Here is a 17937-nt window from a genome sequence, read left to right on the forward strand (position 1 = left end):
GGCATTGTACCCCACTGAGGTCCCTGTCCTCCCCAGGCTCTGTTCACAAATCTCCAGGAATTTACCAACCTAGATTTGGTGGGTATGCCTGCAGCTTGTCTGGCCTTACCATACTATGTTTGGCTAGGATTTACAAAAGCACTACAGACACTAAAATATAACTTGCCTGTGTGTGGGTTTTTCACTTATGTAGGCTGTCTTAATAACTGCCTTGCCCTGCACTTAAGCATGGCTCTGATTTTTGGCACATGGTATTGTACACAAACCTCCCAAAATAAAAATGTTCTAAGATATCCCAAGCTCCTTGCAAGCTTTAAAAAGGAATTTGTGCATGATGGTGATGTCTCTCTTCAATGAAGACAAATGGTGCAGCTAAGGCAGAAAGGAATTATAGTCAGCAGATAATTAGGTTTTTTAAATAGGTGGCAAGACAACACTCCTGTCAATTTAGCATCTGCAAAACTTTTGTCAGAAGTTCAATTTTTTTTAAATTTTATTGGACAGGATTTTTTTAATTGCTGGAAGCTGGAATAGCTGAGCCATCTGGGCAACATTGTGAAATGTTTATGCCCTGAATTGCTGATAAAATGTGTCTGGCTAACAGGCTCACAGAGACACTGCAAGCAGCAAGAGCTATAAATTAAATTGTCACTGCTTGTCTTTCCAAGTCCCGATTGGAGGTGAAACTTAAGACCACATTTGATGTGCTTCCCCATCCCCCACTCTGAAAAGACTGAAGGACTTGGAAATGGCTCCTGACAGCAACTTTAGTTATAATAAATAAGAGAGATTGGAAAAGTGTAGTCATGGTTGGGATGTCTCTGTAGCTGAACAGCAACAAACAGCAGTAGAAAGAAAAGTAGACTTCTTTCGGAGAGTTTTGTTAATCTGTCCTGATGGAAGGAGAGGCAGCTGGGAGTTCAGTGCCAGCCAGCAAGACAGCAGCCGGCAAAATTATCCGGATAGCCCTTGGTGTGTTTGTAAGCAGCACGGTTGTGCTTGGCATTGCGCTTTTCCTGGGTAAGTTTCAATATTTGTGGCTAGGGTAAATGGCTTTTATAAAGGCTCTTCAAAAGCCTTGCTGGAATTGCTGTTTATATATTGGGTTTACTATGCCGATCACATTCTGTTTTTCCTCCCAACTGGAACTGTTAAAGTTTTGTTGGTGGAGGATCCCTGCCTCTGTGCAAAGGACTGCATTAGATGGTTTAGAGTCATAACGCTCCTATCCTATTATTTTAGGATTCTGAAAAGGCTGCAACCAACCTGTTCTTATTCTGCAGAATGTTAAACTTGTCCTGTACATATAGAAACTGGAATAACTGTGCATATCTGTAGTACTGATTATTTATTTAAAATGCACTGATAATATGTTTAAAATATTTGTTTCCCACACTCTGCAAAATCTGCCTGAGGTGGTTGTTAGCATGAAATTTCTGAATCAAAAGATCTAATGTCCCTTCTGTAAAAGCTATGGAACTGTAATGCATATACTTTGTTGACAATTTAATTATGGCTGACTAAAAGTTCGACAGGTGGTTTGGATAGGGCATACCTACATTTCTCAATAGTTAAAAGATGGCTAGATGAACTTTAGAGTTTCAAAATCAAAGCCATATTTAAGTGCAGGGCAAGGCAGTTATTAAGACAGCCTGCACAAGGGTGTTTTAACCCCCCCCCCCCACACAGGCAAGTTATATATTTGGGTGAAAAAGAGTCTAGGATGTCATAAAACTGACATGGCTAAAAAAAGAAATGTTTCTTCCCTGATAAGTGAGTGCTTTTCTACATGGGTGATGGCGACTACTGTACGATATACTGCTGTCTCTCTTTCTGTGTGTATAGTCCAATGAGCCACTTATGAAAACAAAAATAATATAATAAAATAAAATAATGCCGTGATTGTCTCAATAGCATTTCTTATACCCAAGATATCTTGGAACTATTATTTATGGAGGGTGGGATTGCTACTATATGATTCTCAATGTCTTCATTAAACCACATTTCCCAGGATTCTTTGGGTGAAAATAGGACTTGATAGTCATTTGCCTAATTCACATGAAGCCAAATCTATTAACTTTAAGAAAAGAACAAAGTTCTTGTGTGTTCACATAATCTAGCTGATTTTACCAAATATTTGAACACCTTTAACAAATTATATAGATAACATCTGGGTATATGTCAGGCATCCCTAACCTTTAAACTTATAATACACAAGTCCAGCAAGTTATTAAATCATTCATGAGACAGAACTCTGAGACACCATGAGGCAGAACTTGCTTTTTTTTTTCTTTCTTTTTTTTTATAAGTGTACATCCATGGGTTCTGCTAAATATTAAGTTGCGTGGGGAGGTATTACAGAGAGAGGCTGGTATAAAATAAGTTCCAGTTCAAAAGAGAAACCTATTCACTGGTAGGTATAGGTGTGAGACACTTCCAATCAACAACAGTGAAGTGGAATAAACATCAAATATAATAACAGATGAAATGAAATGCTGGAACCCTACATACCCCTCCCCGCCTTACAATTGTTCATTTGTTCTACTATCTCATATCCTGCATTAGATGTGATGTTTATCCCTCTTCACTATTGCTTGGAAACATCTCACACTTATTCAAGGTGAATGGGTTTCTCTTTTGGATTGAATTTTATTATTTCCCCACACTCCTAATAAATATTTAACCAAGCGAAGGAGTGTACACTCCGAGTTAGTAAGTTCTGACTCATGAAAACTCATGGTGAAATGAGATGTGTTAGTTTTTAAGGTACTACCAGACACTTGTGTACTTTTGATGTACAGCCTAACACAGCTATCCCTATGGAATTAATTAACTACATTCTAAAGTGTGTAGAACATTCCATTTTCCTGCTCACATGTATGCTCCTTGTGGAATATCAGATATGTATTTACTTTTGTAAATATGCATCTGGAAAGATGTATATACCATCATAACACAACTCTGCTAAAAAGTGTTGCCTCCCAAGACTGTTTTTTATTTTTAAAAAAATGGTTGTAGGTTTGTTAATGCATCTCATTCCCAATGCTGAAGTTGAACAGCAATATATATATAAATCTGTAAGTAATAAAACATTTGAATGTATGTGAGAGATTTTTAAAGTCTGCCATTAATAAAACCGCTGTTTATCCTTGGCTATTACATACTTGGAAAAATAGATCTTTCAACAGTTCCAGAAGTTAGCCAGACTAAGTGATTTTGAGAGCTATTTCATGAGTTAGCAGTTATATCACATGCACACCACATGCAATCCTATTGTCTACAGTGTCAGAGTAATACTAATTGGTATTGGACAGCTTCTATGCTGTATCATGAGGATCTAAGGTCACTCTCTGTTCCCAGTTAACATCTATGTATATAACTGTACACACAATAGGAAGGTAAATATATAGCACTCTCACAACTTTTGGGGTATATGTTTGTGTGTGTATGTGTGTATAATAATAATATAATATAATATAATTTTGTATGCTGCCAAGTTGCAACCAACTCATAGTAAGCCCTTGACCATGGGCTTTTCAAAGCAAAGGATAAGCAGAGACGGTTTGCAATTGCCTTTCTCTTTATAGCAACCCCAGTTGTCCGTGGTACATGTGTGTTGTATGCATTTAAAACTTGGAAAATATATTTAAGAGCACACAACAACTGTAACATGCAGAGGGGGAGGGGCTAGGAATACAAAATGTAATTTTGTAGGATTACCTGATTTTACACTCCTGTGAGAGCGTGGAAGTAGCAGGTCTGTTAGGCTTGCCAATCACCAGTTGGGGCAGGAGATCCCCTGGTTTGGAGGCCCTTCCCCCCTCCACTTCAGGGTTATCAGAAACAGGGAGAGGGGTGGTTGAATGTCTGCTGGTCACTTCATTATACCATGGAGACTGGTCCTCATTGGGTATAATGGAGAATCAATCTGTGGGCATCTTGGGCTCTGTCAGGGCTAAATCTACATATTTTTTGAGTGGGGTCAAGAGTAAAAAATGCACCCCCACTCAAAAAATGGGAAGGCAGCACCAGTACTAGACTGCTTCCTCCCCCCCAGGGGAGGGGGAACCTTGGGGCTGTTTTTGTGCCACTCCACCTTGTGGAGAGGGGGATGAAAGCAGCCGATTTGCCTCCCTCCCCATTTAAAGATCCCGCTGTCCAGCAGAGTCTTTAAATGGGGGGGGGGGAGGCAGATCAGAAGTGCAGGGTTGCTTTCGTGGAGCTGATCTGCCTCCCTCCCCATTTAAATGGGAGTGGAAGCAGATTGGAGGCACGGGTTGAGGTGGTGAAAGAAGCTGATATGTCTTCCCCCCCATTTAAATGGGAGGGGAGACAGATCAGAGACAGGGGGCTTTTTTCACCATCTCGTCGCTTTGCGGAGAGGTGGTGAAAGGAGCCAACCTCCCTCCCAATCCGTTTAAAGACCTCTGCCAGCCAGCTGGCCAGCAGGGTCTTTAAATGGGGAGGGAGGCAGATCGGTGGGGGGGTACAAGGCTGCTTTCGCCACTTCTCCACAAGACAGAGGCTGCGAAAGCAGCCATTCTGTGGGACTGCTGGCTTGCTCCTCCCACCTGCCTTTAGGGAGCGCCCAATTAAGTGCCCCGCAGATTGTGCCTAGGGCAAGCTACCCCTCTCTCCCCAGGTCTGGCCCTGGGCTCTGGGCAGTTTTTTTTAGGTAGAGGCACCAAATTTTCAGCATAGCATCTGGTACTTCTCCTACCCCCCCCCCCCCCCGTTTCAAAAAGATTGGACCAGGGGGTCCAATTCTATGATCCCCATTATTTCCTCCATTATTTCCAATGGCAGGAAGGCATTTAAAAGGACCCAGTCCCTTTAAATGTGATGACCAGTTCTTCTTTTGGAGTTCAGTGGTGCTTGTCACAACCTTGTTCCTGGCTCCACCCCCAAAGTCCCCAGATATTTCCTGAGTCCCTACTGTTAGTCTGCGTTGATTTTGAAGCTTCAGCAACTGCTGGAATTTTTCCTTGCCATGAGAAAAATAAATATTAATTCATGTTTCTTTTTCCTTTTGCAGCTTGCCAAGGCCTTATAAAATTTCATCCTAAGCAAGAGGTTTGCTTGACTTCTGAATGCATTGAAGCAGGTAAATGATGCATTTCCTTCCTGAAATACACTAAAGGGACACTGGTATCGAGAAAGACACAATGGGTGTGTCCAGTAGTCTTATGACTGATTCTCCTCAAGAAGCCTTAAAACGCAATAGAAAATATTACTTTGAAAAATCAAAATGCAGCCTATTCATGGTAAACTGAAATTCAGCTGCATCCCTATGAAGCTAGTTTTTCTTTTTTGCAAAGCTTGGCTGATAAAACTGATGGATGTGTGTCTAACAGGGGTGTGAAGCATGTGGTCCATGGGCCAGATCCAGCCCCCAAAGGGCTTGTATGTGGCCTGCAAGCAAATGGCTGTTGTCTGCTTCCTTCTCCCTCTCTCTTGCTTTTTTCTCTGTCACAGCTTGCTTTGTCAGGCTCTCTCAGTCACACAGGAGCTACAGAGCAAAACCTCTCTTTCCTCCATTGGCTGAGGCTCTTCCCTTGGGGAGGAGGAGAAGGGGAAGGAAAGAGCCAGAGCTTGTTTTGCACAGGAGAGCTACAGAGCCAAGCCTCTCTTCTTTCCATTGGCTGAGGCTTGTCCCCCTCTTCATCTCTGGGAAGGGAGGGAAAGAGCGAGAGCTTACTTTGCCTAGCCCCTCAATTGCACAAGAGAAATACAAAGTAAGAACATTTAAGACCAACAAAATTTTATTCAAGGTACGAGCTTTTTGCCTTGCTACAGAGAGAGAAAGTGTGTGTGTGTTTTTTTGTTATGCTCATTATGCCAGAGCTTTTCTGGGTGCAGCTAGATTCCCCTCCTCTTTTTAATAGAGTTGTTATTTCATAGGAGTTGTAGTTATTTTTCTGGGGAAGACTATAGATAAACACATAGATACATAGACTGTAGATAAACTCATAGCCCTCAGTCTGTGTCATAGTGCCTTCACATGTTCTTGACCAGGACAAAAAGCAATTTAGTACAAACGCTCACAATGTCCAGCCAATCCATGTTTTCCTCTGGATTTTAGACTCAAAGCATTGACCATGAGATTTCTGCAATGAATGTCAATAAACCCAAAGTGGGTTTGCGACTTACAGAAACACACATGAGCAACACCTGAATAGCATACCCAAGATTGCTACAGTTCAGGCATTGTCTCTAGATTTTGATGCAATAATTCAGAGCAAGACATTTCAGTTGGCAGAGAATGTTAAATAAACAAAATATTGCAAGAGTGCTAGTGTTTTAAGCATGTTTTTAAAAAAGTTTTTAAAAATCTTTAATTGTATTTGTCTTTGTCCTTTATATCTTCACTACCTGGCATTACATTTTATGACACACTTGGCCCAGCCTGGCAAGGTCTCATTTATGTCAAATTTGGCTATCATAACAAATGAATTCAATACCCCTGTGCTAAATTTGACTCAGAATTGTTACAGAAGGAAAAAAATGGAGTAAAATTGGTCTCAAAAGGATTAGGGAAACAAACAAACAAATAGAAAACTCAAAGCAAATACTGGAGGGACAAAAATGCATGATGGAAATCAGGGGATAAACTGAAGCAGCATGGAGGCAGAACCAATAAAAATATATGCAGAAAAAGTCCTAGTTAGCTGAAGGCAGATAAGCCATTTTTTTTTAATTTAGATATTTATGTTTGCTTTTTCCGCAATGGGGACCCAAAGCCACCTCCAACTTCCTCTCCTCTCTCTGAAGTAAGTTATGCTGAGAGAGGGTGACTGGCTTAAGGTCACATAGTGACCTTCCATGAAAGAGTGAAGATTTGAACCTGGGTGCCCCAGATGCTAGTCAGAAACTCTAATCACTCCATCTTGCTGGCTGTAGACTATGAGTAATGTCAAGCACATAACATACCAGTAGGAACTTTTTCAGACAAAGCATTTCACCTCTTGCAAAACACTCTAAGAGACATTTTGCAGCTGAGAAGCACAGAGGACCAGCAATAAATAATTAGCCTAAATAATTTAGTGAATTAGTAGCATAAAATTTAGAAGATTCTGTTTTGAGACTTGGAATGCAGGTTGAAGACTTACTAAGCTGTGTATTATGATAAAGCACAGCAAGGTTTGAGAGGCAGAGGTTGCTATGCAGCAGTTAGTCACACTACACTAAATAATGCGTTTTGCCACTGTAATTTTGCTATTCTTACACACTAAAAATCCAGTTGCAAAACACATTATTTAGTGTAATGTGAATGCACCCACAGTCTTGCAGCCCCACTGGGAGGATAATGTCTAGGACACCGTATTAAGGGAGAAAGGCCAAGTATTAAACACTCACCATGGTGTAGAGTGTTAAACCTGCAGTAAAGCTCTGCTCACAACCTGAGTTCAATCCCAGGTGGAAGCTGGGTTTTCAGGTAGCCGGCTCGAGGTTGACTCAGCCTTCCATCCTTCCGAGGTAGGTAAAATGAGTACCCCGCTTGCTGGGGGGAAAGTGTAGATGACTGGGGAAGGCAATGGCAAACCACCCTGTAAAAAGTCTGCCGTGAAAATGTTGTGAAAGCAACGTCACCCCAGAGTCGGAAACGACTGGTCCTTGCATAGAGGATCTTTCCTTTCCTTTCCTTTCATCTGTCTATGCTGCATTTCAGATCAAGCCCTCCCACCCTGTTGCTTAAGTAGGACTGGGCTGCTCCCATCACATCAACTTTTCCTGGTAGTTCCCTATATGTCTTTCACCTTTAGAAGGGCATAACACTGCATAGAATTGCACTGTTATTCTTACAGTATATCCATGCCAAGATTCTAATGCACAGGTAATGAAGTTGTGTATCTGAAAACAACTGAGAAGGAGCCTGACGAAAGGAATTTGTAGATGATATAATAGAAGAATTGATAACCAAGAATTCAGAGGGCCTTTAAATGTTTCCTGCATAGTCACATTTAAAGTTTTATAATGTAAATATATTCTATGTGATTCTTTCCAGCTGCAGCCATCATGAACAAGTTAAACACATCAGTGGATCCCTGTGATAACTTTTTCCGGTTTGCATGTGAAGGATGGATACAGAACAATCCCATTCCTGAAGATTCCTCAAGTCATGGAATTTATCCTTGGCTGAGGCACAATGTAGACCTCAAATTGAAAGGTAGGTAGCTCTTATTGAAAACTTCAAGAGGCTGTAACACTAAGGGGAGGAGCTGAATATTGTACTATAGCAATCATTCATGATTGGATTTTCTTGTTTGGACAAGGTATTATGAACTAAAGTCCAATGTCTACTAATGCATGGAATGTAATGTATGGAATTGCCATTGTTAGGAATATAATTAGAGGGAAATTGAAATATGAGAACTCTGGTTAAAAAAAAGCCCCCCGTAGGTACCTGTTTCTGCCACTGGGAATGTGGAATTTATTCAGCTGGCCTAGGTCTCATCTGCTAGACTCCCCAAGAAATTCTCCTGTCAGCTGTCACTAAGACTCGCTAGTGTAGTGATACTCAGTGGCTTGGAAATCTCTTCTGGCTTTTCTGAAAACTGTTCCCCAAAGAGACACCTGCTCCATGTTTCAGGAAAGTGGACAAGACTACCCAGTAGTTTTGTGGTTGGCAGGTGTTTTCCACCTTGAAACAGTCATTGCCAGAACAGCAAGTAAGCTGCAAGCTTCCCTGAGGTGTAGGCCTGGAAGTAAATATAGCTAGTTGATGGTAATTGCAAATGCGGCTCTCCATGAGCCGTGATCAAGTACTGCCTGCTTCAGAGATTTTCCTTCAAATTAAAACTCACTTCTCCTATCCCATATCTAACTTGAAGTATGAACCTTTGACCTTGCTAAGGATAAAGCAAGTTTAGGCTTTATTTGAGTGCTGAGACCCAATCCGTCCAATTTTTAGAATTTTAAAAATATTTAGTTATAAAAATAAGTAGTTATTGGTTGCAAACACCAAAAGCATAAAGTTGAATTGCAGTAGACTCACATCCTCTCAACAGGAACATGTGGCTTTTGTTTTAATATTCTGTTTTTTAATTATAAGCTGCCTTGAGCAGAACTCGGAAGAGGCAGCACAGAAATAAATAAATAAAAGTCTGATACATGTATTCTCTGGTCCTAGGCTTAAAATAATTGAACCCCATTCACCTTTGTGAGTCAGAAGAAAAAAACTTTACTCTGCAGTCTTTTGACAGAACCAACTGTAAAAGGATTTTTAAGCTAACTTTTAAGCATTCCTAGCATGCAAATTCCAGCATTCATTTAACAAAATCATGCAGTTCTACACCAATACTGGGGGTTAAATGTCATATTACAACAAACACCAGTGCAGATAATTCTGCACGTAAAAACATGCATATCAAGAATTTGTGTTCCTGTTCTACTAAAAAACAATGTAAAAATGAATTACTACATGTTATCAACCCATGTAGTTGTTCTGAAAGCTTGACACTATTAGTCACAAGAAAACCACACTGTCTCAAATGTCTCTGAAGGTATGTGTATCCTGTAACAATTTAAAATATTGTCTGCAATTGTTTTTTTTAAAGGCTTAAACTACAAGTTAAAATCACTGACTAATACTTGTACACCAGCATAAGACTATATATATTTTTGAAGGTAGACCTTGTACCGTTTCCTCAAATTGATATTTAGCATTAAACAAAGGCAAGTGAATTACACTGGTATGTGCAGTCTTCAGGGATGTGCAGACCACATCACTTTATTCCACCTGGAGATTAAAAAGGAAAGGACAATTGATATGTGATAATAGACTAAAGTCCCTCACCAAAGACTTCAGATCAAAATTTAGTCATGTGATAAGAAATAAGTTCTCTTATGGATTGGAAATTAGCTAAAAAACAGGAAGCTGAGGAGTAAATAGTTCTTGCAGTAGAGGGATGCAAGCAGCCAGGTCCTTCAGGCTTCCATGTTGGGACCAGAATTCTTCAGCTTGTTACAGATAATATAGAGATAGGGATTGCAGATGACACCCAATTATTTAGGATGGTTAAAACAAAAATGGATTGTAAGTAGTTCCAAAAGGATCTGTCTAAAATGGGGGAATGGGCATTAAAACAGCAACTTAAATTTAATGTGAGCAAGTATGAAGTGATACATATTGGGACAGAAAAAAACCACCCCAGTTCAGCTTCATATGAATGTTGTTGGGATCTGAGCTGACAGCAACAGACCAAGAAAGGGATCTTGAGGTGGAGTTGATAGCTTGATGAAAATGTCAATCCAGTGTGTGACTAATGTGAAAAAGGCAAATTCTATGCTGGCCATAATTAGAGAAAGAGCAGAGAATGAAACTGCCACTACCATAGTTCCCTTATACAAATATATGGTTAATATGGTTATATATTGTGTGCTGTTCTGGTCACTGCACCTGGAAAAGGATGTTGTCATGCTTGGTGGGGGGGTGGCAGGAATGATGGAGAAAGCAACCAAAATAGTCAGGGGCCTACAGCAACTGCCGTATGAAGATTGGTTAAAATGCTTAGGGATGTTCAGCTTAGAAGAGTCAAATAAGGGGAGACATGATGGAAGTCTTTAAAATTATGCATGGTGTGGAGAGGGTGCACAATGAGAAGCTTTTCTTCATATCTCATAATAATAGAACCCAGGGTCATCCACTGTAACTGAAGGGCAGGAGATTCAGACAGCACATAGTTAATTTGTGGAAGTCAGTTTATTATTATTACTATTACAGACATTGATCAGAACATTGTACTCATTTAAGCCATAGGATGTGATGATGGGTACCAACTTGGAAGACTTTAAAAGGGAAGTGGACAATTCATGGATGACAGGGCTAGAAACATAACATGTTGATTACATGTTGTCCTCCAATATCAGAGACAGTATGTTTCTTTATATCAGCTGGGCAGGAGGATGCTGATGCAGTCATTCTGAACGTGGGCAGGCCATCGTGTGAACAAAATATTCGACTGAATGGGCCTTTGGTCTGAACCAGTATGGCTCTTCTTATGTTATGTTCTTAAACTCAATGGTAATCTCAGATGCAAAAGATGCTTCTTTCCATGTCTACTTGGAGTGCAGAAGCCATTTTACCTTCTGAAGCTGCATACCTGATTAGCAAAATGGACAGACTTGGTTCTGATCATCCAGTTTTTGTCTATTTTCTCCTGTGGGAGGTGCTACCAGGTTTGTGTTTGAGTCTCCAAAAAGTTCATGTCTAGAGCCACACAAATCACATGTTATGATTCATGTACCATGGCACTTTGATTTTCTATAGAAGCAGAATCAATTAAAAAAATACATAGATACATGCAAATTTCTGTAATTAGCACCATTTATTCAGGATTTTTGGATTCAGAATTTGGATTACCTTGAAGTATGATGTAGTCCAAAGCCTTTTGTCTCAGGTATTCTGAGAGAACGATGCATTGTGTCTGAGACTATGGTGTGGCTATATCTGTAAACTGATTCAAAAGGATTATGTTGTGTGGCCTTTCACAGATTTCCTTAAACTTGTTTATTTCAAAAAGTAGCATTGTAGGAGGGGAATTTATTTTTCTTAAATTCACTTTTTAAGATATAGCCATTGATTCTTTTTATTATTATTATTATTATTATTATTATTATTATTATTATTATTATTATTATTATTATTATTATTATTATCATCATCATCATCATCATCATCATCATCATCATCATTATTATTATTTCTCTTTGAAGAAATCAATGCACCTTTTTTGTAAATTCAGCTTGCAGGTGTTTTTGATATTACATACCACAGGATGGAGGAGGATAGGTATGGGAAGAGATTACTTGCCTCTGAGCATCTATGCAGTGAAATTCTTCCATCTTTCCTTCCCCCCCTCTGCCCCACTCCATCATTGCTACTCTAGCCCACCCGTGCTGCTCTTAACCCCCATTGTCACTGCTTCCCTTCCAGTCTTTGGCATTCTGCCCAGCTGCATCCTTCCCATCCAGGGAGAGGGTGGGCCAGCCTCTTTATGTGTTTCTAGACACAGCCGGGATTATCCTAGCTCTGCAGTGGGACCCCTGGTGCAGGTGAGAGCTGTGGCAGGGTGGTAGAAACTGTGGTGGAGATGGAAAGAGCAACACTGATCTATGGGCTGTGCTGGCAATGCTGGAAGTGGCTACAGTGGGAGCAGCACCAATGCCAGGACCCTCAGTAGCCATGCTGTCAGCCACAGTGGTGACTGCAAGAGCAGCACTGGGACCCAGGGGATATCATAGTCAAAGCCAGGTAACATTGTAGCGGCATAGCCACTAAAATGCCTGCAGTGCTTCCTCACATCAGCTCCAACAGAAAAGCTTTGTCTGCACATGCAGACAGTGTTCCTTTGTTCTGAGAGATTTAACACCCTACTTTTCCCTATGGGTTCTTAGATTTTTTTCTGCAAACGTGGGCATCCCCCCCAAGTATGCAGGGAAGACTTTCTGTTGTTCATTTGGTCCCAGTTTGCAGATTTAAGGTTCCACAGATCGGGGTACAATTGATTATTAGATATATGATTAGCTTGGATTTGAGACAGAAGATATGCTTCTGTTTTTCCTGTGAGCCCAAAGAGTTCTGCTGGAACTCCTAAATCTCAGTATAAGCATGATTAGGCACTTTAAACATCACAGTGGAAATTAAGAACAGAAAAGCATGATTACCTTTTCCCCCACCTTTCTGGAACTTATGGCTATTGTCCTTTGGAATGTTCAATATATGCAATTACTGTACCTCCTGAGCTAAGATTGCCAATTTCCAGGTAGGACCTGGAGATCCCCAGACTAGAGATCAGTTTCCTGGAGAAAATAGCTGCTTTGGAGTATGGTCCATATGCCATTATATCGTGCAGAAGTACCTCCCCATATCCCACATTTCCCAGGCTCTCTCCACAAATCTTCAGGAATTTCCCAACCTAAAGTGGCAGCCATAATCTTGACCAGATGACTGGGATGCTTCTGATTTTATGGAAATTTGTCCACAACAGACCTACAAAGTTTTGAACTGTTGGTTCTGTGTCATGGAGCTTGCAATCCTTATTGTGAAATTTCTCTTTCATGAAAGAAAACCATACAACTTTGAAAATAGAGTTTGGTCATACAGCCATTTTTAAAAGTTGCTGATATTCTTCAGCATGGCTTTTTTGTAGCAAAAACCCAGCAGGAACTTATTTGCATATTAGGTCACACCCCCAGACATCACAATTGTTTCACACAGGGCTTTTTGTAGAAAAAACTCAGCAGAAACTTATTTGCATAATAGGTCACACCCCTTGACACCAAGCCAGCCGGAACTGCGTTCTAGTATGTTTCTGCACAGAGGAAGCCCTGTGAATAATCTGTTATCCAAATTGGTAGTTTCCTAATTAATTCGGGGGGGGGGGGAAGGACTAGCGTCATTGGAGGGGCTGAATTTCATATTAGCTGCTAAAATGCATAATTAAGACCCATCATTAAAGGCTTGGCACTAAATGTGTCTTCATCTGTCTCCTTGTGATGTCACTACGCAGGCCTCCATAATGTTGGGGCAACTGCTGCAAAGGTCCTATTCCTGATGAACACTTATCTGGCATCAACCTGTGATGGAAATTGGTCTACCATATGAAGGTGATTCAAACAAGAATCTAGAAATTAGTAAGGACTTTTTTTCTGGAAAAAGAGATGCTGGCCTGGAACTCTTAAGAGGGAGAAAAAGGAGACATGCATGGGATTCTTTGAAACAATATTATTTTCATGTGCTATGAACTTCTACTTTAAAGCAGTTTCCAAACTTTAGACATGTCACCAACTTCCTCAGTTCTTTCTCGGGTCTTGCCTTTGATACCTAAAGCTGAACGATGACCTTGGAAGCAACTGTGTTTTAATGTACTTTGTTGGATAAAAGACTGTTATGCTCTCCCATTGTCCCTCATGAACTTTTAGACTTTCTTTTTGGAGAATTTTGTTTCCATGAAGAGGGTCCAGAACTCTATTCCTGTGTGTTCCCCCAGAAAAAAACCCTGGAAATTAGCAATCAACATTAAAGAACAAAAGCTAGATTTTCAGTTGCTACTAAAAAAACAGCCTCAGAATGAGACCACTGATGACTATGTTTTTGAATGGTTTCAAAATTTATGTCGTTGTCTGTCTAAAATGTATTTTTGGAACTGGATGGTGGGAAAGAGGTGCTTAGGGAAAGTACTGGAATCAGGCAAAATACATAAAGTGGTAAACTGACATGTCACCTTGACTTTCTGTGCGTCTAAAGGAAAAGAAAATATTTTGACCCTTCTATTTGTGTAGCAAAGGAAACCAGTACTATCCTCAGTGGTCTGTAGCCAAAGTTACTGACTAGGTGGGGCTGCAAAATTTCAGCTGATTTGTGGGCAGGAGAAGCAGAAATTGGGACATGACTGGGACAGTCCAGTACCTAAACAACTTTTCAGGGGAGAATTCACATTTAAATGGAAGAATTTGGCTATTTCTGTTTAAGGCGAATGTCTCTGGGAAAGACCAGGGGTGTCAAACGTGTGGCCCAGGGGCCAATAAGGCCCCCAGAGGGCTCCTATCAGGCCCACAAGCAAGTCTGCTTTCTTCTCCCTCTCTCTTGCTTCCTTCTGTGTAACAACTTGCTTGCCAGGCTTGCTCAATTGCACAGGAGCTACAGAGCAAAGTCTCTATTTTCTTCATTGGCTGTGGCTCCTCCCTTAGGGAGGTAGAGCTTGCTTTGTTCTCAATTGCACAGCAGAGCTACTGACCTAAGCCTCTTTTCCTTTTATTGACTGAGGCTGGAGAGGGAGGGAAAGAGCCAGAGCTTCCTTTGCCCAATTCCCTTGACCACATGGGAGAAATACAAAATCTTTAATCATGTTTGTTTGTGTCCTTTATAATGTTAATATCTCTGCTACCTGGCATTACATTTTGTGACGCACATGACCCAGCCCGACAAGGTATCATTTATATCAGATCTGGTCCTCGTAACAAATGGGTTAGACACCCCTGCCTTAGACCCTTCCAACACTTTGTTCACAGCTCTAGTAGCTAAAGGGCATTCACAAACTTACACATACCCTCCCCCCTGAAATTTACATGAAAGCATCTTCTCATTCTTTAATAGAACTTGTCATATCACAAATTAAAATCCTGTTCTCTGAAAATGTATTGGGTGCAGTGAAACAATGCTCTAGGTGAGATACTGCATATATGAACATATATGAACATATGAAGCTGCCTATACTGAATCAGACCCTCAGTCCATCAAAGTCAGTATTGTCTACTCAGACTGGCAGTGGCTCTCCAGGGTCTCCAGCTGTTCTTCCCCTCCTCTTTGGGTCCTATTTCTGGAAATTAAATATTTTATATGTTAGGTAATCACTTCCAGAGTATTACTGATTAAGTTTTTAAAAGGTTAAAGTCAATTTACATTTTTATTTGCTGAATGCTGGATCTAGGGCAATCCTCTATAATAAAACCCTTTTCGTCTTGGCAAATCTGAGCTCCCTGCTAGATTGGGTTGGATTGTGGTGCATCGACCTTTGGCCTGTCAAACTATCAATCAAGAGTACTTGCATACCATTGGTTGAGTCCACTCCGCTCTCCCGCCTGAGTGCCTGTTGCTAGCCAGCAAAGCTGATTCTGTCAGTAAAAGGCAACCAACCTTAGTTCTGACAGTTACTGTCTCCCCCTATTCTCCCATTGGCTGAGCTGCCTGTCACACTGATTAACAGAAGAGAGAAAGAAACCCTTCCCTTGATTGGCTGAAATAATGGCATCCTGTGGCAACAGACCAGATACAGAGAGAGAGATAAGGCAGGAAAGTGAGACACAGAGAGAGATTGAAGTCCTGTGCTTAAGACCAACAATGTTATCAGACACAGACTGTTGGTCTGAAAGGTATCTCACTGAAGGCCTTTGAGGCAGAACTCATTGGGGCCAGTCCTGACTATGGCAGCCATTTCCAGGTTGGTGGAAAATTCCTGAAGATTCTGTGGTAGAGTTTGAGGAGGACATAGGAGTTAAGGCTTCAGAGCAGGGTCTGCCAGACCCAGGTTCTTGCTATGGATGCTGACAGGGTGATTTTGCACCAGTCACAGACTTCCAGCCTAACCTGCCTCACAGGGCTGTTCAGATCAAAGGAGGAGATGAGAATGATGTAAGCTGCTTTGGTCTCCTCCCCAAGACTGTCCTTTTCCTGGGTAGAGGCTGCAAGGAGGTGGAAGGCAATGGAAAGCTGAAGTCAGAGACGTAGATAAAGGGAAGGAGATAGGGTTGCCAACTCCAGGTTAGGGATTTCCTGGAGATTTAAGGGGTGGGGCCTGGAGAGGGTGGGGTTTGAAGAGGGGTGGGACCTCAGGTACAATGGCATTCCCTCCTGGGAAGCCACTGTTGCCAATCTCCTGGTGAGGGCTGGAGATCACTCAGAATTACAACTGTTCTCCAGATGGCAGAGATCAGTTTTCCTTGAAGTGGGGGGGGGGGAGTGAATGCCTTCACTTGAGTGGGTGGGAGGACATCAAGGGGGGCACTCACCCAGAGCCTTTTTCTAGAGCCCATTTTATTCTTCTCCATAATGGGCCTTATTCCTAGTGAATAAATAACCATGCTAGAAAGCATGCAGTAAAATTTCCTATGACTTATCCCTTGGGTTGCAGGACCCCCACGGAGAACTTGTGAGGGATGGGGTAGGGCTGCCAGATTCAGGTTAGGAAAATGCTGGAGATTTGGGGAAGGAGCCTGGGGACCTCAATGGTGTTTCAGTGCCATAGACTCTACCTTTCAAAGCAGCCATTTTCTCCAGGGGAACTGATCTCTGTATTATGGAGATAAGCTGTAATTCTGGGGGATTCCCCAGGTCCCACTTATAGGCCAGCATCCCTAACTTCCTCCCCATCCAAACACCCACACCCTGAAATACAAATCTGGATTCAGAATTGGGACTTTGATGACATATAACCAATATGTACAGACAGAAAATAATCAACATATGTTTTAAAGTTTTGGAGTTGACATCTGTAGTTAGCTAGTTTCTAGGATGGGACACTTCAATTGTTTTGATGTGTTAAGGTTCCCTTGAGACAATATTTTACTTTCGTATTTAGAAAAATGGGAAGGAAATGGCCCCACTGAAGAATTCTTGTATGAAAGAACTAGATCCTTAGCCAGCAATTAATTTTAAACAGGAGCCTTCTTCTCTAAACCCAATTTTATGTGAGCAGCAAGGAGACTTTGGCAGAGTTCTATCTCAGCTGTTACTATTACAGAGCCTGGTTGCTTTTCACACACTGGGGTGGCACTGTGAAAGTATCTGTTGTTATACTGGGATGAAGAAAAGTTAGAGAGCAATCCTAAGCAAGCCTACTCTGAATTCTACTAAAGTCTATTCAATGGGACTTACTCCCAGGAAAGTGCTCTTAGGATTGCACTGTTAAGAGCTCTTTAGCTGTGTCTTGTCTTCTATGAGGTGGAGGATAAGGAGAAGAGTTTGTTTTTATACCCTGCTTTTCACAATTGCCATCCCTTCCTTTCTCCACAACAGACGCCCTGTGAGATAGTTGGGGCTGAAAGAGTTCTGACAGACCCAAGGTCTCCCAGCTGGCTTCATGTAGACGAGTGGGGAATCAAATCTGGTTCTCCAGATTAGAGTCCACTGCTCTTAACCTCTACACCAAATTGAGACCATTTCTGCCAAAGTGCAAATCCCTGCATTGCAGTTCTTAAACAACTGAACTATGCAAAACTTTCCCCAATACATTCTGCCTCCCCAGGAGTAGATTCAGACTTTCTGCCCTCTCGCCCCATGGTTTCTGAATCCTGTTTCCATTATTTTCCCCCTCCAGATATGAAATTGCTATTTTTCAGTGAGGAACTCCTGTATTCAGAAATGTTTCCCCACTGCATCACCATTTTGGATCATCAGTTTTGTGTCTCACCTCTGCCTACCACCCCGCACCTCCATTT

The 17937-nt window shown here is 41.3% G+C and overlaps 1 protein-coding gene across 1 annotated transcript in view; it reads left to right on the forward strand.

The window, feature by feature from the left end:
• Window positions 1–530: 530 nt before the first annotated feature.
• The window catches only part of PHEX (phosphate regulating endopeptidase X-linked), a 198516-nt gene continuing 181109 nt past the window's right edge, over window positions 531–17937 (forward strand). Inside the window, exons 1-3 of the mRNA XM_060234072.1 lie at window positions 531–1020; window positions 5036–5104; window positions 8006–8167. Coding sequence (XP_060090055.1) covers window positions 897–1020; window positions 5036–5104; window positions 8006–8167 — 355 coding nt within the window. The 5' untranslated portion in view covers window positions 531–896. The remainder of the gene's footprint in view (window positions 1021–5035; window positions 5105–8005; window positions 8168–17937) is intronic.

Source organism: Heteronotia binoei, chromosome 3 (genome assembly GCF_032191835.1).
Source record: "Heteronotia binoei isolate CCM8104 ecotype False Entrance Well chromosome 3, APGP_CSIRO_Hbin_v1, whole genome shotgun sequence".
Taxonomy (NCBI): domain Eukaryota; kingdom Metazoa; phylum Chordata; class Lepidosauria; order Squamata; family Gekkonidae; genus Heteronotia; species Heteronotia binoei.